At 42.8% G+C, this 26,731-nt stretch overlaps 1 protein-coding gene across 4 annotated transcripts in view; it reads right to left on the bottom strand.

Annotated features, from left to right (window-relative positions):
- TNFRSF19 (TNF receptor superfamily member 19) overlaps window positions 1-26,461 on the bottom strand; it is a 91,140-nt gene extending 64,679 nt beyond the window's left edge. For 2 of the 4 annotated variants that reach the window (XM_059902622.1, XM_059902625.1), the window contains exons 1-3: window positions 25,999-26,461; window positions 8,373-8,475; window positions 5,858-5,968 (exon numbers count right to left, since the gene is read on the bottom strand). In XM_059902622.1, coding sequence (XP_059758605.1) covers window positions 5,858-5,968; window positions 8,373-8,450 — 189 coding nt within the window. In that variant the 5' untranslated portion in view covers window positions 8,451-8,475; window positions 25,999-26,461. Of the gene's footprint in view, window positions 1-5,857; window positions 5,969-8,372; window positions 8,476-17,968; window positions 18,112-19,754; window positions 19,814-25,998 lie in introns of those variants that run through there. The other 2 variants (XM_059902624.1, XM_059902623.1) reach the window with 2 other exon arrangements.
- Between the last annotated feature and the right edge of the window lie 270 nt (window positions 26,462-26,731).

Raw genomic sequence — 26,731 nt, 5'->3', positions numbered from 1 at the left:
GCTTGCTGGGTAAACAGACGGATGAACAAATATTGTGTGAAGCAGTATTTGCTAAAGTTTATTATTAGTAGTAGTATTAGTATTAGTACTACTACTATTATTTTATCCCAGGGAGCAAAAGCCCGTAAGGGCCACAGCAATATCTCCTAGCTGGTAAGGCCAAGTCTTCCCCCTGGGCGGGTGGAGATGTGAGCAGTTTCCTTATCTTGGTTCCAAAGCAAGAGAGGGTTGGACCCAGCTGGGCTTCTTCCACCCAAGCTGGGGGCAGCCGTGGCTCTGTCACTCTGCCCAATATTTTTAAGCCACATTTGGTGGCTTTCCAGTGGCAAAATGACTCCAAGTAAACAGTGCTCATATCCCCTTCTCTCTTCTCTCCCTCTGCAAATCCAGAACTGAACAAAAAGCACCAGTGGATCCCACCTACACGCCGGGGGAGCAGGCCCGCCCCCCCGACAGGGGAGATCCTCACAGACCATGAATTATCCGGGAAACACAACCAGGGGCCTCCGGTCAAAAGCACTATTTATTTGTACAGCCAATAAGTATTAACTTGGGTTCTTTGAACTTTGAAAGCTCAAATTGGATGGAGAAGAAGTTATTTACAAAGAAAATCTAGGGCACACAAATGGAAATGACAAATTAGATTCAGGTGTCACTGGTGTGCAGCAATCAGCTTTTTAATTTCCTTTAAGAAAACAACACCAAAGACATATCCCCCCAACTTCTGGTTTGTGAAAACCCACAGTTGAGTTTTCTAACGAAAAAATTACAAGCTAGAGCTTGTTAATATCTGCCAAACACCACTGGGCTTGATTAGGTATAATTAAACACAAATAAAGTGAGCGACACTGTAATTAAATGGCAGAAATGAATCTCTTTCATGCTTGAAAATTACATTAATTTTTTTGTGTGATTTTCTTCATAAGGTTGTAAACAGTTTTCCAAAGAGTGGATGTCTTTAAAAATAGGAAGCCCCGCATGCACCCGTGTGGAGGGAAGGATGTTGTTGTTTACAAGAGTTAACTTTTTTCACAGTAACTAAAGTCATCCCAATAATTGCTTAGCAAAAGCTTACTTTGAAAACCGTTCCAGAGACTTGAAGTCTGTTTCCAGAGGCTCATGCAAAAACTAGTTTCTTGATTTACTGCCGGGAGGCGATCGTGTTAAAAGCACACTGTTGGCATTAATGCTTGGTGCGGAGGAGGGGCCGTGGCCGGGCAAACGCTAGACGGTGAGAATTCAAGTCTAATGTGGTCACTTCGGGAAAACAAAAATCATCTCCCGCTCACTCTCACGAGCCCCCGGGACGCCACCGAACACTCACGCACACGGTCGCGGTCAAAACGCCCAGCGTAGCTGCTTACAGAGCCATGGAAATCATACTCGGTATTTTTTGCCTCGGAAATAGGAAAAAGACATTATTCATTATCTTTATCATAAACTTTCAAAGACTAAAAATTAAACCCTGCAGTGGGGGAGAGAGTAAATATGGCTCAAGGGGATAAAATCCTCAAAACAGACTCTAAATGGCTCGGTGACCCGTCACACATTTTCCCAAAGATTCAGGAAAACGACTTCCTAAGCTGAGTTACTAAAAGGAGCCGAAATGACGGAGATGGCGCTTGGGGCTCTGTGGGAGGGACCTGGGAACCAAAAGGGCTGCTGAGATGCTAGGGCTCAGGTGGCCCCAGGGCAGCAGTGGTGGGCGGGGCCAGTGGAGCGGGAGGGACAGGTGGGGACCAGGACAATGCCGACACCCGCAGGAGGAGGAGTGGAAGGCCGCCGCTGCCGGGAGCAGCTCCTGCATCGCACACGCTGGGTGGGACATTTGTCTCTGTTTTCAAAGTTGGTCCTAAGCCACAACTTCTGGCGGGAAGTCGATCATTCTAGAACGACACTGTCCAATACGACAACCATAACCTCACATGGGGAAACTTAAATTTCATTACTTAAAATGAAATAAAATAAGCAACCCAGTTCCTCCTCGGTGACACCAGCCACAGTTCACGTGCTCGGTAACCACAGCGGCTCATAGCACCCGTGCTGAAGGGCACAGGTAGAGGCCACGCGCATCAGCGCAGAGAGTCCTGCCAGGTGTGCTCTCCTCAGGCATTATCAAGACGGGAGGCAGACGGTGACCCCAAGAGCCCCCCCTCCTCCCCCACACTGTCACTTACTTACAGTGATGGTGGACACACCGACTAACCTCTGTGTCCCATCTGTAAACAGGGGTAGTTATATTCCCCACTTAAGACCTATGCTGTAAGAATTCCTTATGTCATACAAAGATCACCTAGAACCTGGCTCACTATAAGACATGTTGGCCAATGTCAGCTATTTTCGTTGCATGGTATATATCACAGACTCACAATTAAAGACATTTTGAGAGAGAGTCCATATTTTTTAGGTTAAGACACACCCTGCAGATGAACACACGCAAAGTATCCAGGGTGAGAGGTTAAAATAAGTACTCGTTTAAAAAGTGGCCAAAGCTGAGAAGGGCACTGCTCGCAACAAGCATCAAGGGTCTTACTGAACCTGGAGCTACTGCGTAGATTCCTTACGCTCTCACAACTGAAAGGAAGTGAAAAGCGGTCGGGAAACAGCGACCACACGCCACAGGTGAGCAGAGCACACGCTGCCCCAGGAAAGCTCTTCCGGCACCTTCCAACAAGCCCAACTGCATGTCCTAATGTAGAGACCTAACCATGGGAGAGCAAGCCATACCTTGTGAAAAGGCAGGACTGAATGCCTTCCAAAGAAAATAATAAATAGGAGTAATAAAACCACAGATGGAAATTTTAACTGTACCTGCTTACCCAAAGTATTTCCAAGCTTGAGTTTTAAGGTATAGATATATGTTTGTAATTCGAAGAACCTCATGACCCGGAATTTATTTTGGATAGACATGATAGTAGAAAAATGGACAGAAGTTTTAAATTATGCTTAGTACAGCAGAATAAGTTACATAATAATGTTAGAATAAAGATTATTAAAAGCTCTGTGTTTGGTGAAAATGTTCTTTTTAAAATTCTTAATATAAAGAAAACTTTAGTTGTGGATATCAATAATTTGATCCAGCTTTCCTTTTTCATAACTAATTATAAAATATTTGCTATTTATTGTGCTTTCAAAATTTCAAACACCACTGGTAACCAAAATGGTACACCTCAGTTAAAAAAGTAAAGACTCTTGTACTCATCTGCTTCATTACAAATTAACAGGTAACCACCCCTGCCATGATATATTTAGTATTCCAAGCAACAAGCAAATAGACTATTTATAAATGTAGTTACCTAACAATTTAACAAAAACTTAGTCTCAGTGACAAAAATAAATTTTGCCTTGATTTGCAAAGCTTGGAAGTGACAATTAACCAGTTGAACATACTTGTCAATTTAAGTGATTTATCTGATTTTAATATACTCAGAACTTACTCTTCTTTCCTTTGAAAGATATATGTTCTTGCTAAAAATTTAATAAAGGCAGCCTGGAAGGAAGAAACTGAAAATTCATGAGTGGACAGTTTAGAAACTTCCAGCTCCAAAGTAATTGCTTATAAAAAACTCACATCCTTTGCCTTGATTAATTAACTGGAAAATAAAAATATATTTTTACTTCCATAGGTATGTTTGACTCCTTTGCCTTTCTTACGCTTTACATTTTAGACCCTGAGCGAGGCTCTCTTGCTAATTTTATTTACTAAGAGCTAAACCCAAGCTAAAAGACTTGGCAAAACATTATTTGCAACACACAATCACACATTCATTAACTTTTATATTACTAGATTTAACTGTCATCTTTTTTTTCCAAAACCTATCCGAGGCTGACAGATTGGTCCACTCCTTGAGCAAAGATTCACTAAGTGTCTGTTAAAAGGAGCTGGGCGGTCTGTTTAAGACAGTGAGGGTGAAAGCTGAGGGGTTGCCTGCCCGCAGGGTGGACACCTCAGGACAGGCAGGAACACCCTCTATCTACATTTGTAAATTTGTGCTTCTGAGTGGGTCCTGAGAATCTAATATTTCAGTGATGTCGTTACCTTTTCTTTTACTCTTTCTCACTCAATTTTTTGTCCTGGTCTTTTTTTTTTAATGAGGAAAATGATCATAAATATTAATAACTAAAATAAGTACACACAGGCAGGGTTATTCAGATTGCTTCCTTTTGGTGGCTCCTGATGAAATAAAGTTGGACAGCTATTGCAATACTCAGGGAAAAGTACTACCTAATGAAAAATATTTCTTACGGATATCTGTGGGAAATTATGAAATACAGAAACTGTTATCAGATAATCTCAGAGGATGGATTTAAAAAAAAATACTGCGAGCTGACAGAACCTTCATCTTCATTCTCTAGATAAAGAATGAAGGTTAGGGAGCAATTTCTTAGAAATGATTCACTCATCTCTTCGAATCTGTGATATATTCATATTTTCACAGAGATTTGACAAAAGAACTCTGAAGGGTAGAAACATCACTGTTTTCCTCCCGGGCACAATCGCATTCTTAACTACTTTGTTGACATATCCTAGATATGCAGGTCTGCTGTTATAAAGGACCTTTTTACATCCAACAGAGCAAAACCTATGTCTGAAAATGCCATGTTACTACAATCCACAGGGATTTAAGAAACATCGGCCGGGGTGCTTCAGCAACTAGACACCGCAGAGTTCAAAATTCAGCCAGTTCCTTCCAAGCGGACGGCACAAGAAGCTGAAAGCCAACATATTAAACACAACACCCAGAGAGGCCATCCGCCAGGAATCACTTGTGGAATGCATAATTCTTTGTTTCCTGCTGTTTGCAGATCATCGATCAAAAATCTATGAATGACAAGACTCAAATTCAGAGAACAGCAGACCGTAGGGGAAAGGACTTCTCTTTGAAAAGTCACTTAAAATGAAGACATATCTTTTGTTCCTTTTCTAACAGGAAGACCTTGGTGCATTCTTTAGAACAAAACGATACATCAATTGTCCACAACTGGTAACGTCTTCAAAAGGTCAGAAAATAAAGCAAATGCACGTGTGCCTCTGAGCATGCTCACAACAAAGAAGGGCCTGGGAACACCCAGAACTCTGAATCCACCCCGTTGGAACACAGCTGCTTCACAAGCAGTGGTGAAGATGAATACATTTAAGATGCTCCTGGGAGTAGCATATACTCAAAGTGGGAAAATTAATAATCGTACTGGCACTGTCAAAACAATGTTCAAAACTCTGGCTTGGAAAAGAACTGCTCCCTTGGAGCCCGGTTACTTAAGACACTGCTGGGCTCTGTTTTTCTTGACTAGTAATTGTAACCTTAACTTTAAGAAAAAGAAGGCCCAGTAAATAGTATTATTACCATTTTCTGTTATCAATGTTTTACTTTTAAATCTTTAGTAGAATGTTGATTCTTTTTAATTAAAGCAAATAAACCTTAATGATTCTATTTTTTAAAATTTATTTTATTGAAGTATAGTTGATTTACAATGTTGTGTTAATTTCTGCTGTACAGCAAAGTGATCCCATTATTCATATACTTTTTCATTACAGTTTTTCACGGGACACTGAATAATTCCCTGTGCTATACAGTAGGACCTTGTTGTTTAATGATTCTATTCTTTCAATAAAATACAATAAACACTAAACTATACAAAACAATGACATTTATTGAATTACGGTTATTAGAATCTATTTCTTTTATCTCAGTAAGACACATGAATCGAATGTACTGAAAAGGGAATTGTGCAATATTTGGCTAAAGGGACATGACGAACCAAGAAATTTCACTAGTCATTAACTGAAAGGATTGAGCCGAAAAGAACGCATTTTAAAGACACAGATCTACAACTTTCCCACACGCCCGACAGTTACCTTGGACAACTCCATGCCTGGCCCGCACTGCTTGCAGAGAACACAGTTTCCCGACCGATCCCTGAATTCCTGCTGTCCACAGTCTCCTGTTTCACAGATCACTCTACACGCCTGAAAAAAATGTTCCACAAAACGTTATCTTAAGGGAAGTTAATTCTATTTTTCACAAAAAAGGAAGAGTATCTTCAGTGTTATTCACATAATCACTGAATGTAAACATTAATTCAGAATGAGGCCAATTCAGTTTTCACTTCAGGAAGAAAAAACACTTTCTGGAAAAGTCAGTGGAACAATTAAATCAACAAGCCTGATTCCTCTCTGTATTCCTTGAATGAGAGTTCTCTTTTTCTGGATTTAACTGCTATCTTCTTCTGACACTTTTCTGAGTACCCAAGGTAAAAATAGGTAGAAACTGCTCTCTTTTCTAAATAAGAAGATGTATAAAAGAACAGTTACGCAGAGACCAAGGTCCTTTTGCAACCTGAAAAAATCTGAATTCAAGAATTATATTTTTGCTCTTTAAGAAAACATATTCACCCATAATGAGTTGAATAAATAAATAAATGGAATACATATACTAGTCCCAAGAACTTTGCTATTATCCTTTAGACATATCTGATACCCAGCTTTGATGCAGAAGTTTTTCAGCTGAATTCCATTTACTTAGAGTTCATCATTCAAAAAATTCTGACAATCGTGAGATCAGTAAAATTCCTGATAATGATGACAATAACAATGGACCAATTCTCTGAACGCTTCAGAGTAAAAATGTCATGTAAACATGAACTTACTTTCCTACTGATTGCCATTTTGCCACTTAAATGGGACCTAACAATACACTTTTTTTAAAAATTAGTATAGTTGATTTACAATGTTGTGCTAATTTCTGCTGTACAGCAAATTGATTCAGTTATACATATATATACATTCTTTTTCATATTCTTTTCCATTATGGTTTATCTCCAGATACTGAATACAGTTCCCTGTGCTATATAGTAGGACCTTGTTGTTTATCCATTCTATATGTAATAGTTTGCATCTGCTAACCCCAAACTCCCAATCCATCCCTCCCCCATTCCCTCCCCCTTGGCAACCACAAGTCTGTTCTCTGTGTCCTAACAATAACTTTGGTTCACAGCATAGGACTTAAATGGAAAGATTATCTGCTTTGCAAAAACAAAGGTTGTAAGTCATTTTCAAGATATAGCCTTTATTTCTTATTTTACCTAAAAATGGTAAGTTCGTCTTACACACACCATCCTACCAAAGTGTGTATATCTGCTTCTTAACAGATGGTATTTCATTAAAAATGTTGATATTAACAGAATCTCAGACTGGTGACAACATTCAGTTCAAACTCTTACATCAAGCAGGGACTCCCTCAGTAACATTCCTGACTATTGATACAATTTTGTTTCCCTAAAGGAAAACTGAGAACCTTAGGAAGCACTGGGGGAACAGAGACTGGTGTGTGTAACGTCCATCGCACAAGTGCACAGAAATGGTTTTTGATGGTTATAACGATGGGAAGTTATTCAGTACAAACTGCCTCCACCTTGAAGCAAATATCTATAATGAAGTCAGCCAACCTCCTTAAATAAAATCACAGCCTTAACCTCTAGAGCAGGCAGAAGGGAGAATTCAAGGTGGGGTTCAAGACTAAACCATGATTTGGGGCTAAAGGTCTAGTAATCACCTCCCACCTTTCTTAACCTTCATTAACAACCAATCTTAGAGGAGTTTGGTTTTATTTAAGGGAGAGAGGAGATTCCCCTCCACCACAAAGACACTGCATCGCTTTGAGAAAGAAATGCCACAGCTTCTGTTGTGGACCATTTCTTCCAACGTTTAACAACCTCAACTCAAGGAAGGGATGTTTTCCTTACATCTATCTGCATGTCAGACTCCAATCGGACCCCATTTCCTCTTACTTTGTCTTCCAAGAAGACTTCAGGAACTGTCTTCAGTGTAAATAATTCTTTTTACATTTGTAGATCATGACTACATCTCCAGATTAAATGTTTCAGTAATTCTTTTGAACAGCTTCATAGATGTTTTGTGTTAAAGCTTTCAAACATTACAATTCTCCATCTATCTTTGATGCTTTTTGAAACCAAGAAGGATATAAATAACTAAATAAAACAGTAGCATTTAAGAAATGATTCCTAATTTTTCACAAACTGTGAAGTCATGGGCTCCAAACTAGAATCTAAGGTCTTGTTAGGCTGTGCTGTGACAGGCATCTGCCTATAAACTCAATGGAGTATCATTATCATGTGGCAACGAGTGATGCTGTGATTTTTATGACTTCACCTAGATTTAAATAAATAATTGCGACCACTGTTACAAAAGTCAAGACCCAACAGCAACCTTTGACTTATTAATTAAATGCAACAATGATAAAATGAATTTGAAAGAAAATTTTAAGATATGGGGTTAGAAATAGAAAATAGATTGGGTACTAGTTCTATGAATTCTTTCCCCACATTCTTATGAAAGTAAAGAGTTGACTTACCAAACAGGCTAGTAAAACTACAACCGTGAAAAATGCTTTCTGTTGTTCTAGTAGCACTTTGAAAGCCATCGCTCTCATTAAATGTATTTCTGGTTGAAGAGCTCTAAAAGATAAGAAGATACATTTAACATTAATAACATGAGTGACTGCATTCTGTATTTATTATACAATGTTACCATTTATTATGTACACTAGTAAAACATAATATTATTTAGTATGTTAGTAAAACATAACACTATTTATGTTTTAAAAGGAATCGCCTTTTAAAAGGATACCATAGACAAATACTATGTAATTCTTTACAAATTTAGGTTATGAGAATTGAAGCTTTGTCTACCTACAAAGTATATACAAAACTCCTGCTGGCTCTGAGTTCCCAGGCTACACATGCCTTTATTTTCTTTCTATCCAAGTCTCTACAGTGTCCAGTCGACTTCACCCAGCAGAGAATTACGTTCAAACTGTGACTTATAGAAACCTTCCATTTATACGGGTTTAGTCACACAGGATGATAACAAAGATAAAATAACAATTAACACACGCAAAGCACGCCATGCCAGGTACTATTTTTAGCAGAACTCATTTCATCTTCACAACTACTCTAGAAGGTGGATATTGTCATTATCCCCATTTTAGAGCTGGGGAGACTGAGGCTCAGAGAGGCCTGAGTCACTTGCTCAAGGTCACATCGCCAGTGAGAGGCAGAGCTGGATGCAAACCCAGGTGGGTGGCTCCAATGTCCCCGTGTCACATACACCTGAAAACAACCTGCTCCGTTTAATAAAAACTGTGTGCTTGGGTATTGGGCCTTCAGCTCCACTAAGAAGCAGAAATAGCTAACATCTGGCATTTGTGAGCTCTTCCCCAAACCAGTGCAGTGCAAATCATCTACTAGCAGAAAAATGAGCATTTATTTAAAACCATCTAAAAATCATTTACAAGTGATGAATTGGAGGCACTATCCTGACATTTCAAGAAAAGGTAAACTAAGCCTCTATATCTTTACCAGGAATGATCGAAAATGTAGAAACGAATCTGTCTTGTTTTGTTTTACAGATTCACTCAATGTCAAGAGAAGAGATTTATCTGAAAATTTTTAAAAAGTGAAGACTCACCTGGTCGCTCCATCGATCAGGCAGAGAAAAAATGGTTCAGTTTCTCTTTAACAGAAACCCAGAGCAGAGAACCTGACTAACTGGAAAGAAACCAGAGCAGAGAACAACCAGAAGCAAAGAGCTCAAGAAAAACAGCAACAATAACAACAAAGGAAGCGGGCAGAGCAGGCTGCTGTCCTAACTGTGGACCAAGCAGCCAGCCAGGGGCGCGCCCCACCCCCGCCTGGGGACCAACCCAGGTGGTCATCCCAGCTGCCCCAGCAGGTCCAACCACCAGGGCAATGAAAAATCATTTTTAAGCTTAGTTGAATGAAAGACCCATTTTGAGTGAATTCAAACGGCTTTTTTTTTTTTTTTTGCTTTTCCAGCTTCTTGGTCACAGCTTTTTTTCCCCTTGCATATCTCAAAATCATCCAGCAATTACCCAACCATGCAACCTGCTGCTGTGTAGACACAGGATTGGGGTCAGAAGATAAAATCACATTCCCTGAAAGGTATGCTTTAGGCTATCTCTTTCCCAGCAGGGTCTTCAATTTTTTTTAATGTGTTAATTTTTGCAAAGTAAAAAACATAAAATCTACGTGGAAGTAAACTAATATGGAAAAGAGGGTATAAATACCAAAGCATTTACATAAAACATGAGCAATAAAGAGATCGATAGAGTCTGTCCGTAATCGGTCGGTAATCGAGCATCTAGTTTACACAGAAAACTCTCCTGGGATACGGTGCTGATTACTGTGTAAAGCACACAAACACTGCAGCATCTTCTTGTAAAGGCACATCAAGCTGGAAGTCATGGCACTATGATTCTGACTTTGTAAGATACACCCATTTTGTGTACAAAAATAAATATGCCAACATATTATCAATGGTTTAGGTTTATACTGTGGCGATCCAGGTGCATTTTTTACCCTCTTTACCCTAAAAAAATCTTTGTAGTGTAAATATTTTATTCATAATAAAAAAAATATATGTATAGTGCTCTTGGGGCAAAAAAGGTACGTAACATGATCCTTTTTGAAAGTTTATAACCTAAAAAAGATGATGAGATAAAAACCACATATACACTACCAAAAAAAAGGAGAAAATTTGAACACAGTGTACTATGATTTTTGCATCACAAAGATTTTGGTTTATTTTTAGATGATAGGGTAGAAAAAAATTAACGGAACTACAGCCAGTGTGCTGATTTGTCTTATCTTCCCAACACACATGCTAAATTGAGTAGTTTGAATGGGAAATACAAAAGGAGCATTGCTACACCTAAATTTCCAGGGGTACAGGTGGGTTTGTCCCTGCAAATTATCTTCTGAACTCCTCGGCCTGGCACCTATGCCCTGTATAATGTCACCCGCCGGCCTGCCGGTCTCATCACGGGTCACTGCTCTCACTGCCCGCCCAGCTCAGCCATGCCCCGATACCCACAGTTCTTCTGGACACCCGTGATCCTGCCCTCTTGGTCTGGACAGCCTTTCGCTTTTTGGGTCCCTCTGAGAACCAGCTCAACTATCACTCTGCTGAATGCGGTCCACAGCCAAGCAGCTTGAGTGAAGTGAGGTCCTCCCTGGGGTTCCACAGCCCTTTCCACGTCCATGGACAAGACCCATCATGCCGCAGGTCAGTTTCACTCCCAGACTGAATGTTCCTTTAAAGCATTCAATCCTAGGATCACACCTAGAATTCTCTGTGTTCCCAGCGTCGAGCGCAAAGGTGCTCAGCGAACGTTTCCTGAATTAACTAAGTGAATGAAGAAGCACAAAACAATGAAAAATACACTGTGGAAAACACCTGAGATTTGTTTGCACGTAACAGATCTAATTCTTCTGGGGTGAACAAGATAAACATTCTGTTTCAGATTTATATAAAATCTTATTGCCTTCTCAAGGCATTCAGTGCCTTAGATTAGGACACAGGATTAAATGATATAGTGACGTATTTTAAAAAATCCTAATTGGCTTAAAAAGCGCAAGCAGTTCTTCACAGAAGATTTCTTACACTGGGAGCTGGGGATTGAACTGTGCCACTGAAATACGCCACTTCTGTTTTCCGTGGCTTCTTGTTTAACCTGGCTTTTTATACCAAGAGGCTGAGATGTAATTTAGACTTGGGTGGGTGATCCTGAGAGCCATCAGGCGCTATAAAGGCCAAGTTCAAATAGTCTTCTGCAGGTAAAGCCACCATAACTGAAAACAGCCTGGGCGTTATTGAGAATGGTCACGGGAAAAGGGCAACCGGAACACCTGGGTTTTCAGTCCCATTTCTTAGCAAAGTCCCTCTGAGACCACACATCTATAGAGACAGAAACACACCCCTTTCCATGGGGTGTGCGGAGGGTCCGCTGCGATAATGCAGGTAAGATGCGCAGCCCGGGGCCTGGGACACAGTAAAAGCTCACGGCTGCTAATGTTGCCGTGGCTCTGCTGCTCTTGGGAGCACCACTTACCAGCTGTGGACCTCACCCAAGTCTGTCTCCTTCTCTCTGAACTGGGCGTCGTGACAGTACCGCCTCCTGGACGGCTGTGAGGAATAGTGAGCTTAACAGCTGGAAGATGTCACCGTTCCTGGCCCAGAAGAAGTGCTCGATACTCGTTAGCGATGGTGGCCGCCACTGTTAGTGATATCATCCTCGAGGAGCAAATGGTCCAGTGTGTGTGACAGCCCCTGAAGGCTGCAACCTTCTGGACAAATGTGGGACATGATGCAGACAGTCGCAATCGAGGGGCAGGCAGCGTTTCAGACCTCTGGACTGAGGCTGCAGAAAGCGTTCGAAGACTGAGAACAGAGTCAGTGTGAACTTAGCGTTCACGGTATCAAGTACTGTGTCGGTGCTTCAGAAGAAGTGCAGCTTCTTTCCTTACTACCTACCCTCTAAAGTAGATCTTTATCCCCACACAATGGGGAGAATGCTGAGGGCCGAAGGACACATGTACTAGAAACAGTGGAAACCAAAGCAAATTCACGCTTGGTGACCCTGAGGCAGGGCCCTGGTGCTCTGCCAGCTTGGCTAAGGGCTGTACCCACCGCGCTGAGCGTCCAAGTCCCTTCCACTTAGCACAGTAGGACTACATCCACCTGGTCAACACGAACAAAGCTATGTAACCACGTAACACGTTGAACGAACACCAACTCTGATTAAGCAGTTATTAGGTGCCTGAAAGGAGGTGGTGCCATCTGGGGTAGGATGCTGCAAAGGTGTGCTTTGCAGGGACTCCCAGCTAAGCAGGGCTGCGGAGACTTTTCATACCCCTTGGCCACACACTACTTAGAAATAAACAATTTAGCTGGTGCAGTGTTATAAGCGTGACCTTGAATTTCCTGGAAACAAATGAAATACCTTATGAAATGCTTTGGCATTCATAAAAAGAAGGAAAAGTTAATGAAATAACAAGCATTTAAGTAATAATATTTAAAATAAAAATAAGGCCATAAAAAGGTATTTACTGAAATTGCTTTTAACTTCTGGGTCTGGCCAAGGTAAAGAAATGCATTTATAGACAGAATTCCGTGTTCTGTTTATCTGGGGGAGGACTTGTCAAGCACAAGATATACACATTATGAGATTATGTATAATGGGCCCACGAGGGTTTTCACGGTTTGCCTAAATATCAGGAGAAGATCAAGGATGCTGGTTTACAGGAATCTAGGTGTGTGGCATTCCTGCCTCGCCATCTGCTCTACAGCAAATGCAAGCAGGTGTCAGGAGAACCAGGCAAGCAAAAAAGAAGAGGTAGGAGCCCAAAGCACAGAGCAGGCAAACACTCTGTTAAGCGGCAGAGAAAGTGGCTGCTTATCAAGTTAACCTGCTCATTTGAATGAATGGTAACTAACAGGGAGGCGTCCTAATTGGCCAGCCTCTAGACGGGGTAAATCCAACAGACGCTAAAACGAAGTGCAGCCCCCTTCCCTTCCTCGTCCAGATCCTGAAGACCTGGGCTGGTGCGTCACCAGGCAAAGCTCAGGGTTTCCGGGAGCAGCTGGGGAGGGGCAGCCCCCTGGATCTGAACCGCAGTGGCTGCTTCAACCTGCAGGTCCCTCCACTGCCGCCCCCTCTTTTGCCTTGGGGCTCTCCTATACACTGTGCCTCATCTACCATGCCTTCCCTGAATCTGTCAAGCCGGGATCTCCCTAAATCTGGCACAGGCACCCTCCTTGGTGCTTCCATAGCACCCTGGATATCTCTCTGTCTCACAGGATGATTATCTGGTTCCTTCTCTCTCTTTGTAGCTCTTGTATTGCATCTTGTCAGGATGCATTGTTTCCCTCTGTCAGTACAGCACTTAATTTTAAAAATAAGTTTTCAATATTAAAAATGGAGCATTTTCCTGAAAAATTAGAAAGCCTGGCATCCACGAGTCCCACATTAAGGCAACATGAGCTACAGCTGAGCATCTGTTGTCCCATCCATAGAAGAACATAGGCGTCTGGTGCTCCAGTCCCTACTCCTCCCTATTGTCACAGGGGGCAACCTTCCCTCATTCATCATCAACCAAGCCATCTGAGTTTACCATCAGTTAGGGTCTGAGGACTTCATGACAAGAACTGCGATTTCCCTCTAGAGCTGTTAACTCACCCAAAATATGTGCCCAACAGATGCTGAATAAATGAAGAAATTCATTAGCTAGGGATAATATTTTTACTCTTAGGGCTGCTGTAAGGGATAAAATAATATAGGGGAAAAATCTGTGCAACCACAGCTTAAGCTTGAACTATAAGTGATGGTGGTAGCACACAATTCAGGTGAGGACCCCATTTCTGAATATAGGGCTATAATATCGACAAAGATCACCAAGGAGGAAGATCTGGTATGTATCTTTCTAATTTTAACAATTCAGTAACCTTTTTGAGAATAGTCTTTATTTGTGATCTTATAAATGACCAAAATATATGAATCTGAAATAATTCAAATAATCTGGATAATTCATTTCAGAATAAGTTGCTTAATTTTCTTTTTTTTTCCCCCCATCCCTTCAAAGCCATTTGATTTATTATCCAGCACACAGGGCATGCAACATGTAAACATTTTCATCTAGCAAAACTGTATTAACATTAGGTCATGAAGCTACAACCAACTCATACATTTTTCCAATATGCAATAAGCTGAAATATTTTTAAAGAAATCAACATTAAAGTACACTGGCAGGCTTACAATTTATAAAATCAGCACTGAAGTGACGCCAATGCCACACATACAGCCTTTTACATTTAATGGTGGAACAGAATCATAAATGGCTGAGAATAACGTCAGTCCCATATGTGAAGAGAATAAAAAAGTAATTAGAAATTTAGGGTACTGCTATTTCCAAACGGGACAATAACCCCTAGCCTCTAGCTGTTCTTTATCTTCGTCTTCAATTTCACTATATCCTGAAAATTGTTCTTCCTACACGGTAGGGTTGGCAGCCCTTTTTGTAGCCCAGGAAGCTCACGAAGGTATGTGGTAATAAAAATATACATATTGTTGTTGGCTGGGAAATGAGAATGATTTCCCTTTTCAAGTCAAGAAATATTTTCTACTAAAAACTCTACAAGCTTTAAAATGTTCTGTTGCCAAATACAATATCTTCAATTCCTCCAAAGTTCAAAAACATTAGGGGCCAGTCACCGTCAGGCTCCTATAATTTTTTTCAACAGAACTTAACCTAGGATACGGTTTTTTGAGACTAATTCTTTTCATTTCTCTGAGCTGTAGATGCTATCATTTTTGCTTTAGGAAAATCAGTCATAGTGTTCTCAGAATGTTCAATCAACAAGCGTATTGTAACTAATGTACTCTTCCCCCCAATTCACAAATGTTTCTCAATCCTAAAATACAAATAGGACAATTGTAGCATCAAGGTCTGAGGGGACCCCAAACATTGACACAATCTAGTCTAGAGAATTGTGCATAATAATGTCTACAACACAGCTGTTTAAATTTTTATTTTAGAAGCCTGGATAGATTCCAAAGTCCTTCTTCGTAACATGTGTAGTGTTCTCCATTATAAGAGGCCTCCATTCTTCTAGAATTTCCTCAGATTAGAGCCATCCGAGCAGACGGAGGGGAAGAGTTGGCTGAATAACATCTAATCTTGAGGTAGACAAGCTCCTTTGTCTTATATAATTGCTGAGGTTGGTTGTTCTCTTTTTAAAAACCCAGGTCTTAAAACGTCAATTTAAAAGGTACCTATTCTGTGATGTGTGGACTAGACGATAACCCAATACTGTTTAAACATCTTACTTTTAAATGTAAACATTTGAGACAGATAAAATACGATGAATGAACTCACTGCTCAGCCAGTAAATCATGAAAGGAAATTGCGTTCCTACTGCTTGACTGTTCTTTTTCTTCAGCCAGAAGGTCATTTTAGAAAGGCTATGAACATTTAAGAATCAGCTGCCATGAGACAAACGCCTTGGACTGTTTAACTGTTCCCGGCTCTCTTATCACATAAGCAGCTGTCTCTTTATTTGGGGTGTACATTTATTCGAGGTGGGTATTCTTATTCAACCTGTCGTCAACAGATAGAGCATGCTGGCCTTTTCCAGATTTTTAAATGCTTGACTTTAAATATTGATTCATCAGATTTAAGAGGACTTGGCTTTCTTCATTAAAGATGCCTTCAGTTTTTTGTGCTGTGTTATATTTTGAATCGTTGAACTGGTTGCAGAGGATTGGGTTAAGTTTGGGTTCAGAGATTTAAATAGGTGAAAAAGGAGAAGAATATTCTCCTCATGTTAGCAGAATTCCTCACTTAGGTTTCAAATGTCCCCAACATACCCTGGATTCATATATTAGAGCTACAACTAGTGAATTAAATTAACATATTAAGCACAGCATGTGATTATTATATGTATGTACAAACACATTATATATAAATTAAATTTGATGACCATCTAAAGTAAAAAAAAATTTTCTTTCTGTTCTTTTAAAAAGCCTCTTAAACGTTACTTAAATTTAGCAGTGTTCCTTATTCAAGTCTTCTGGATAGGAAAGGCACTTTACATTGCAATTTCAAGTGCACAAAAAGTCTTCCTATGTCCTTACCTTTCAAACTCAAAATCCAGCCTGGACTCAGAGCCTAAAAATACCCCCATCAAAGAAACAAAAAACTTCCATGAATGTCCCAGAAAATGCTAACACAACATCCTAGAGCTAGTACTTAGTATGCAAAAACATTCCAAAGTTAATAAAGCCATGTGGCCTCAGTAACAAAGTAGATGTCATGAGACACTTCCATGGGTTAAAAAGGAACAAACATAGAGCTCATGATAATGCACTATGTATTCATGTCAAGGCAGTATTTTCAAAATGAAATTGCATTTCTATGTTTTGTATTATTCTCAGAACTTGGTAAATATTATGCGAAGAAAAACTCTTTTTTAAGTACCGACATCTCTGTGAATAACTGTCAAAAACTGTCTTCCAGGGAAGGACTCTATTCTCACCCCCTCTAGTTACATATGTTTAAATTAGATAATAAGCAGTGCTTTAAATAAACATGTTTTTAAACTACACCTAAGGTGAAGCTGTACAACAGAAAACATATGGAGTAAATCCTGAACGAATGCAGTATAATCTTCCCTTTTGCATACAAGTATCTGGTCATGAAATAACAACATATTAAAATAAATCCTTCTGTTTACAGAAGTCATGTTTAACAATAACTGTTTCTTCTTTATATAAAGAAATCGTCTTCTAGTAAAGGAAAACTGTCATTGGAGTAAAAACCACCCATTCATAAGTAGTTTGTTAAACTGTTTCAATTAAAGAAATATCGAACAATGCTTATGTTTTTTTTTTTTGTTTGCAAATTGAGTCCTTTCATTAAAAGGCAAAAAAAAAAAAAAAAAAAAAGTGACCTGGATTTCTTACAATGGTAACTGCAGGTTTGACGCATAGTTCGCTACCATCAAAACAGATCGCTGTATTTGGATGCTTCCAAACGTCATCCTCAAGACTGTATGAGCTAAATTTCTGTTCCATGAAATGGCATGAGACCCTTGACCAGGGCTGTGAGAGCGGCCCTTCCCATCACTGTGTCTACGGGCTGCTGGCACATCCTCCGAGTGCCCTCCCTTCTCCCCAGTTCCCGCCGGGCCGGCCGGCCTGCAGACCGCTTCCCGCCAGGACGGGCTGGAGCGCCTCCGTCCAGGCCCCGGGAGAGCCTCGCGCACACACTTACACACTCAGGCACCTTCGCCTACATGCAGTCTTTCTATTTACAAGATCCCTGCACAGCGGGGCTCAGCGCGGTCACTCCCGTCGCCCACGGGGGCCGGGGGGTGCTCACACCCTCCGCTTCCTCCAGCTGCAGCATCTCGGTGGCCTTGCTGTCAGCCCTCCCGAGAGTCGCCTCCGCCGGCCCTGTCCTCCCGCCCCCTACTCTGCACGCGAGCAGCCCAGGCCGGCGCCCCCTCCCTCCACCCGCAGCTGCCTCCTCTCCGCGCGCGTGCCGCGCGGATCCGCCGCGCGGCGCGGCGCCACGGCCCCGGGGAACCTACCTTCCCGGGTGCCTAGAGGCTGCTCCGCAGGTCCCGGCGACGATCTGACGCTCCGGTACGTGCTGAGCCGGGCTGAGCGCGCGGCACTCGGTGCGGAGCTGGGCCGGGGTCCCCTCCACGGGCGCACACCCGGCACGTCCAGGCGCCGCGGGTCCGCGCTGCCCCGTAGCCCAGCAACGGCCGCCGCCTCCCGGCCCCGCCCACCGGGAGCCCCGCCCACGCGGGAGCCCCCGCCCACATCGGAACCACCGCCCACCACCCACCCTCTGGGCTCCGGGCTGCGTCCCCGCAGACCCCCGGGTGCCCCAGGCCGCGGTCCAGCCGCTGGTGGCCCCCGGGCTGCGGGAGCTGCTGATTGCATCCCGCAGGCGGACCTGGGCAGGCAGGAGGGGGCCCACCAGGACCACGGAGAGCGGGGCTGTGTCGGGGACCTGCCTGCGGCTAGGGGGCGCCTTCGCGTCCACCTGGACCTGTTTCCAGGCCTTTGTGCCTCTGCGCTGCCGGTGACCTTCTACCCCGCGCCCGCCTCTGCGCCAGGAAAGGCCCAGGAAACGGTGTGACACGTGTGCGCGGTGGGTCCGAATCACCAGGACCCGGCCCACCAGCCGCCTCGTCATTTGCAGATGCTTTTCTCGGCGGGCCCTCCCCATTTCGCTCGCCAGACATTGGCCTCCAGAGGTCGGGATGCTTCCACCGCCTCGGCGCGGGCACAGTCCAGTCCGGCCCAGGCCCCCGGGGATCGTGGGCGGCGCAGGTCCGGGCTTTGTGCCTCCACACGCGGCTCGAGGACGGTGTCGAAACTTCTCCACTTTGCGCGCTTACGAAGCGAGGCTAACGGTGCCCGCTCTACAGATTTAGTGGAAGGAGTAAAAGAACCATGTACAGAACAAATAGGTTTTCGGCACTACAATGCTGTAGAAATGTAAGCAATTGTCGTTCATCCGTCCAGTGAGAACGTGGACAAACTTCCCCCCAACCCAAGAGACTGCGCACGCACCGCGTTGGTGCAGGGGCGCCCACCACTTCCTGTGTTGGTTTTGATTTCCCCGGCACACCTGCACGTCTCTTTGAATGGAACCAAATCCCATGTTTCCTTTCTATACCGCAAGGCCCATAGTAGCGGTCAATAAATGTCTGTTGAGAGAATGAATAAGTTGTCACAGTTGGTCACCAATCCGCCCGTCTCATGACCCCGCACTGAGAACGCCGAATGCGCTACTAGGTACTTGTACAAAAATACATTAAAAATATCCTTCCAAGTGTCAGCCTCAAGGCTGTCATGGCCGGAATAGAAACCGCAATCACGACTTATTTTTAACCATTTACAAATGATACGCACTGTCTTACCTGAATGTCAAGGCGAGTGGGCCTGTCCCCAGCCTACCTGTCAGCTGTGATCTGGGCCCACATCACACCCCGAGGTTCCCTAACAAGCTCGCCCTTAGCTGGAAGCTACCTGTCTGTCTAACTAGACCTCACCTTCCCGAGGGCACAGCTTATTTTCTTCGTAGCCCAGAGCCCGGCACACAGGGCATCCTGCGGCCGCCGTGGTTAAGCTGACTTACTGCTGCTTCTCTGTGAGGTCTCACACACTCACCCCCTCCTCCTCGTTTCCTCTTCATCCCAGCACCCGGTCCACGGCCTGTGCCATACAGGCCCTCCGCGCCTCTCCCCTGAATGCCCCGCCCTCAAACCTCCCTCCCGGCTGCTCTGCTCCACCCGTCCTGCTTCCCCTGCCTTTCATCGTGGTCCCTGTCCAACGAAAAGATTTACAAAGATTCCTCACTGTGAAGAATGGCTTCTGGTCAGGGATTTCCATGTTTGGGCTCCACCCACATCTTCAGCTCTGTCTTTCCTGCCTCTAGACGGGACACTTTAAGTTCTGGCCGAACTGGTCTGCGGGCCTTGCCTCCGGTGTGCCCTGAACGTGCCCTTCCTTGGCTCCCCAAGCTTCCTCTTGATGCTCCGTCCCCCGAGGTGGTAAGGAACCAGCTCAGAAGCCACAGCTCCCAGGAGTCACGGCGAGGTCTGAGGCCTTTTTGCCGCAATGGCAGCACCCGCCTGTCCTGACTTCCTGTGACTTAGCTTTCTTCCTCAAGGACTTAAAAGGAGTCCTGCTTTCGAGAAGCAGCATATTTTGCTCAAACTTGCATCTGTGATAGTATCAAACATTCACACGAATGTTCAGTAAGTGTTTTCTGGGAGGAATTTAATCTGCCAGCCCAGGAACTACTTTGTTTTTTCTCTGGCCTCCCTTCCTTGTTAGAGACAGTGGCACATTTAGTTCACTCATTCTTGCATCATGTCATCTGTATGTGACTGCTCTTCCCCGTGAGCCCCCTGCTAGCTCTCTGCAGACAGATCCTATTAACGTACACAGCCTTTGGCATCGCATATTCTGGCCTTGGAGGCCAATTGGCCGTGGGCTAGTTGCATGCCCTTGGAAAAGTTACTTGACCTTCCCAATTTTCTGTATCTCCCACTGTTGAAGTAAGTTGTTTCACTGGTCGTTGTTAAATAAGATACGGTATTTAAAGAGCTTGGCCCAATACCTGGCACATAGTAAGTGCTCATTAAATGGCAGCCATTGTTGGCAGGGCTGTACCTTTTGTCAGGCACACAATGCCAAGCATCAAAAATCGGTAACTGAAATGGTATTTGACAGTGGAGAGCCATTGAACCTCTGCACTGTAGCCGTTAAGTGCCTCTTACTCTTTAAAGAAGAGGCCGCTTAAGTTAACAAATGCTCCCCACTTACCTCACTTTGAGTGTAAGTGACCTGGGGACAGTGTCTGAAGGAAGGAGGACCCAGTGGTAGCACAAAAAGAATCATTCATATGACTCCTAGGATCTTTCACAATGAAACCAATGCTTAGAATTAGGGCTGCAAGCATTCTCTCCCTTTAGAGCACTGACTATCATTAATGAATTGAAATTTTAGTGAAAAGGCTAAATTCTTTTTTTTTTGGCCGCTGTGGCTTGAGGGACCTCAGTTCCCCGACCAGGGATTGAGCCCAGGCCCATGGCAGTGACAGCCCGAAGTCTTAACCACTGGACCGCCAGCGAATTCCCTGAAAAAGCCAAATTCTTATGAAGATCTCGGCAGAGGTGTTGTTTTTAAGACTGTTACGGGTTGGTTTTCTGAAGCTAGTTTTAGCAATATCTAAGCTGATACGCAGTGTATTTGTTTAGAATATATTCCTAAAAAAGTTGAACCAATGAAGTAACAAACTTCTTGAGAAAATAATTTCAGTGATAAGCTAGCTCACTGGAAGCAAAGTTAATGGAAAATTGTTTGACTTTCTAGTAATTTCCATGTAGAGCACTATTTCATGGGGAAAAGGAATAGAATGCAAGCTACATGAGAATACTGAATTCTGTCCCTTTGTTCACAGTGCCTGGCACGTGGTAGGTACTCATTAAAAATTTGTTGAATGAATGAATAAATGGGGGCCACAATCTCGAAGAGTTGTAAAGTTTGCCAAATATAGTTAAGAAAATAAGGGGGAAAATAACCAAGACCCAGCTATTTAAGTAATTCCCAGCACCCACTGCTGCCAATCAGACTATCAGCGTAGGGCTGGGGCCTGATGGGGAGCAACTTGCCCAAGGTCACACACCAAGTTACTAACAAAGCGGGATCCAAAATCCAGGCCTCCTGAACCCTAATATAATCATCCCTGTACCACGAATGCTTAAGTTAATACACATGGAAAGTCCAAGGAGGGTATTTATTTAGTTGACATAATGTCAAACTCATGACATTTATAGAGCAAAGGTGCTATAAGCTGCAGCACTTGCACTGACCCTGGTGAGTTTATGACACTGCGTTGGCCAGACTCTTCTCATGTGTTTATTGAGAGGAGAAACGAGCCACTGACTCTCCTCCTCTGCTTCCCGATAAATACAGGGGACCTCTCCGCACGTGCAGAATTAAGAAACAGGTTCGCAGGGCAGCAGCCAATGAGGCTAGGCCATAGGGCTGTCTAAGTGCTGGGGACCATTAACAGGATGCGGAAAGCTGTACTTCCCGGAACTCTTCTCACAAAGGGAGTGGGTTGTGTTGGAAGAAATGGTTTCATAAAGTCACTCAACACCCCCATCTCACCTCCCTCCACCTTCTCACCAAAGATCTGAGTTAAGTCACAATGGATGATGCTGAAGTACTTCTCAATCGAAGGATGTGAGACTTGGTCACTTCAGAGTGGTGATTTCAGCAAGTGGGTGGATCTGCGGGGCAGCTTGGAGCACAGCTGAATGGCTTGTGACAGTTGAGGAGAAATTAAGCATGGCCACCAGGGAGCCTCCTCCTGCCCCCCCCTTTCATAGCCCGTTCCTCTAAATGGTGCTGACATTTTAAAGAATCACTCTTTAAAGGCACACCAGTTTCTGAATGTTTCCAGGGTGCCTTGGACCAGCCCTGCCATCACAGGGAGTCTGACCAACCAGACCAATGGTGGACGCTTGAGTGTGGTCCAGTCCTGAAGCAGAGGAAGAAAGAATTACGTCCTGAGGTCCTTTCTGGTTGAAGATTCTAGGCCAACTGATGGAAAACCCTATCAAAAAATTCTAATAGCGCTCATAAAATATACCAAAAGAAGGAAAGAAAAACAGAGCACGTTTTTGCCCCCAAATTTTGGCTGTAATGTTTGCTAACAGTTAAGTTCAGCTGTATGTAATTCTTATAATAGAAGGAATTAACTGCCCAGCCCTAGAACAAAAGAACCCGAACTGAAATCAGATAGACTCTAGTGGTGCCACTTAATCAGCCCTGTGACCTTGCACTTGTTATTTAATCCCTCTGAGCCTCACTTTTCTCATCTGTATAATTGGAATGACAAACTTAATTGCTGGAAATTTAAATGAGATGGTGTCCTGAAAAATATTGTCAGAGTGCCTAGCACACAAGTACTCAATAAATATTACTGAATTAATAACTAGTACATTAATAAATATTAGTGAATGTTACTAAGTAATAATCTGTAAAGCTTTATATGAAACCTTTATGAGGGTGATAAGACATGAGAGATATTTGGCCTTGAGAGCAGTGTGTATGTGTAAAATTTATAGTCAATAAATAAATTTATTCACAAGAAATATATTCCTTTTTTTTCAAGAAAAAACCCAGAAGGAGCTAGTGAAAACATGTTCAAGGATTCTTAACATAATCAAATGTAATAGGGAATATATATCATGTACCAGCCCATATGGAATATGTAAACTGAAATCTCACAAAATCCCACTGGGAATCTCCCTGGAGGAATAACAACCTTTAATTAACTATTAAACTTTTCATGCACACCACTGACATCTTCTAAGAAAGTATCAAATCCTTGGAAACACAAAAAGATGTGCATATAATGTCAAAAGATGTGCATAATATATATATGTGCACACACGTATATATATACACATACACACACAGACACACAAATATATATAATTTCACATTGCATTGATATATTAAATTTTTGTGAAAATTATTTTAAATGTCATGGTAAACTATGTGTAGCAGTAATTGTGTTCAGACTGCTTAGAAATACGGAAGCAAAAGCAACTGTTGGGAAGTCAGCGGACTAATCCAGTTGACGGACACATCTATCATAGAAACAAAAACTGCATAGCAGAAGGAAGTAGTTATCTTGATCTTTCAAACTAACCCTGTTCTCCAGGCAGCAGTGCATTTGTTTTAGCAGGTGTTGGAAAATATCCATGGTGAACTGGGAAGGACACAGGACCAGGACTTGGAAAACAGGCCATGTAACTTAGTTAAAAAAGTCAAGTGACTTTTCTGCAATCTCAGTTTCCTCATCTGTAAGATGGCTATAAAAATTCCACCCCACTTATTTCAGGAGGATGATCTGATCCACTCCCTCATTTCCCATATGAGAACACTGGGGAGTGAAGCAAATCCCTTAAGGTCACATAGCTAATCAGTGACAGAATCAGGACTAGAAATAAGTCTTTTGAAGTCTTGGACTTTCTGCAGTAACAAAGCTGCCATTGAAGCAACAGATAGGAAAGTGCTTAAAAAATGTAATATAAGGGTTTCGTTCAGTGGAAATCTTATGGAGTATCCCCTCTTAAATCACAGTCAAGATCATCAGGCGGCAATTAATTCAGAGACAGCTTTTGAGACTGTACCTGTACATTCAGCAATAGGCATCCTTCTTTTAAAATCAAATACAATCTGTTTCATTTCTCAACCAAGACACAAGAAGTAAACAATTAACTGAATTAATTCAGACACTGAACTGAATTTTCAATGACTTGACTTGCCCAAGCTAGTTTTCTACAAAACCTAAATTAATCAGATAATTGCTAATTCTCCCTTTTGTTTTGTGTTGAAGGAAGTCTGTTTGTTAGAATGAACCTAGTAGCAGAATAAATAGTCATTAAAAATTTTTTTGAAGTCCCAAACATGAACTAAATGACCGAGTTCTTAAGCACACTATTTCTTTGGGCATCTTCTCCAGTCATTATTTTAAAAGTTTAATTTTCTTTATCCTAATGTGAACATTACTACTGCTTTTGTGATTTAAAGAGGACTTTTTCAGCAAACAAATGAAAAAAATCAACCTAAGCTGATAATTCAGGATTTTGTGAACATGCTTTGTCACATTGTCAGTAAAACAAAAATTTAAATGCCTCTCTTGGCATGACTAAATACAACAGTTAAATCTTTCAAATTCTTACTGACACATCTTAAAAATATAGTCAGTTTGGTATGGTTTTAAATAATCTCCACTTAACAGCTATCAGTTTTAAAATTAAGCAAACAATGCTAATTATCCTCCTTAGAATATCAGGAGGAAAGTTTAGAAAGTAATTTAATTAATTGGCTCTGAAAAATTAATTACACGTGAAATGAGACTCATTAGGCCCTTCCTGTCTCATCAGAATTTCAGACTAAAGAATAACCCATCTCTCTCATCACTTACTTTCTCTGTGGTTCGGCTAGCACTAAAATAGACTATCGTGATGATAAATATTTAACCCCCCCCAAATTAAGACCAGAATATTAAAATGAACTAATGTGAACATGGCGCTCTTACATTTCCACTGGATTTTCTTGCATCTCGATGTAAAGACTTCACTCTGTGTGTGTGTGCACGCGCACATGCATGTGATCACTGAACTGACAAAACAAGCTAACTTTCAAATTCAGCACAGCAATATATTTTGGTTTTGCCATGTTGGGTGTAAACTAAAGTGAAAATGTGGCTAAAAACTGTATGTAACATCATAACTGTTGATTACTCAGTTTTCATAAAGAGTTGGCAAATTTTAACTCACAACAGCTGTCACTACATTTAGAGTACATTTTAATTTAGGAATATTAACTTTGTGAATGTTTCTGTACATGAGGCCTGTGCTATTGCCAAAGGTTCCAGAAAACCACTAGAGGATTTTTTTTTTTTTAAACCAAACTTAGCACAACTTAAACCTCCCTGTTTGAAAATTCTTCAGTTTTACCCAGGAAAGGCTTTAATCATACTTGAATGCCTCTCCAGTGATTCCTTTGAGGATACACACTGCATAAGGAAATGTATTTGATAGGTTGGAGTCTTGGAGGTGAGAGAATAAATAAAGAAACAGTATTGCCAGAGATGCACTGTACTCTTTTCTATGAGAAAACAAGGAAAACATTGGCATCCAGTAGAGTTCCTCCGCCCGTTTACTAAGTAAAGCAACCTGTAAATACTTAGAGCAATTACAGCCTACAGACCTCGGGCTCTGCAGCGGCGGGTGATTGCTAAAGTTAGCTCTCTCCCTTTCTGTCCTGTTGGAACAACTCATTTCCAAGTAAAATGTGCGCGACAGATTGCAAACCCTTTGTACAAACTACTGAAACGGCACCGAGTATCGTGTTTCCTCTCATCCATACACATAGTATTCAAGCACAGAAATGCTCGCGCTCTCTGGACCAGAACCACCTTTTCTGAGAACTCGCAGGAAAAGCGAACTGAAAGCCACAACGAAACATGAACGCTGCGCCTTCAGCGTGCTGAACTCTTTGCAGTACTCACCCTTTTCGGCAGCTGAGTTTCTCCTTGGCAGCGCTTCTGTGCCAAAAGCTCTACCTTCCCCAAAATGTATGTCAGCGCAAGCCCAGACGAATCTTCCAATACAGGAGAAGAAAAAGAGCCCTGCAGATCAAAGGCAGACGAGCAGCGAGATGAAATGCCCGTAATCTGATCGGTGATCAGTTGCAGCACATCAAAGGCAGGCCAAGTTTGCGTGTGTGCGCGCAGGGTTCCTGGAACGCTCCTTTCAGCAGGTAGTCGCCCTCCCGCCTCCCCGTCCGCGGATTCTTTTGTTTGGCCCGGATCACGTTGCTTTCCTCCTTTTTTCTTGCACCCAGTTGGCCCGGCGGTGCCCCCAGCCCGGGCTGAGTGGCGGGACCGCAGCGCTCGGGTCCCCACGCTGCGCCCTGATTGCGCGCTGGAAGCTGTGCCTGGTGCCAGCGGGCCGCGCTGGATCCCTTTCATCTCGCCGAGCCGCGGATCCCATGACATCACCGCGCCGGGCCTGGCAGGAAGGCTGCACCGCCCGCGGGGAGCGCGCCCCGCCCCGGGAAGCAGGGCGGCCCGGCCTCTAATCGCGCTGCACGCCTGCGACTCACGCAGCGCAGCTCTGTCATCTGCTGCCCAGCTGGAAGGCCTGGCGGTACTGCGGGGTGATTCCAGCGGGAAAGGCCCCCTGATCCACCCTGGCTCCAGGGGACAGCATGTAATAATTGCCTCTTCCTTAGAGAAATCA

This window comes from Balaenoptera ricei, chromosome 18 (assembly GCF_028023285.1).
Source record: "Balaenoptera ricei isolate mBalRic1 chromosome 18, mBalRic1.hap2, whole genome shotgun sequence".
NCBI lineage: Eukaryota > Metazoa > Chordata > Mammalia > Artiodactyla > Balaenopteridae > Balaenoptera > Balaenoptera ricei.
Note: the sequence above shows the minus strand (reverse complement) of the source record. Positions and strands in the feature narration are given on the sequence as shown.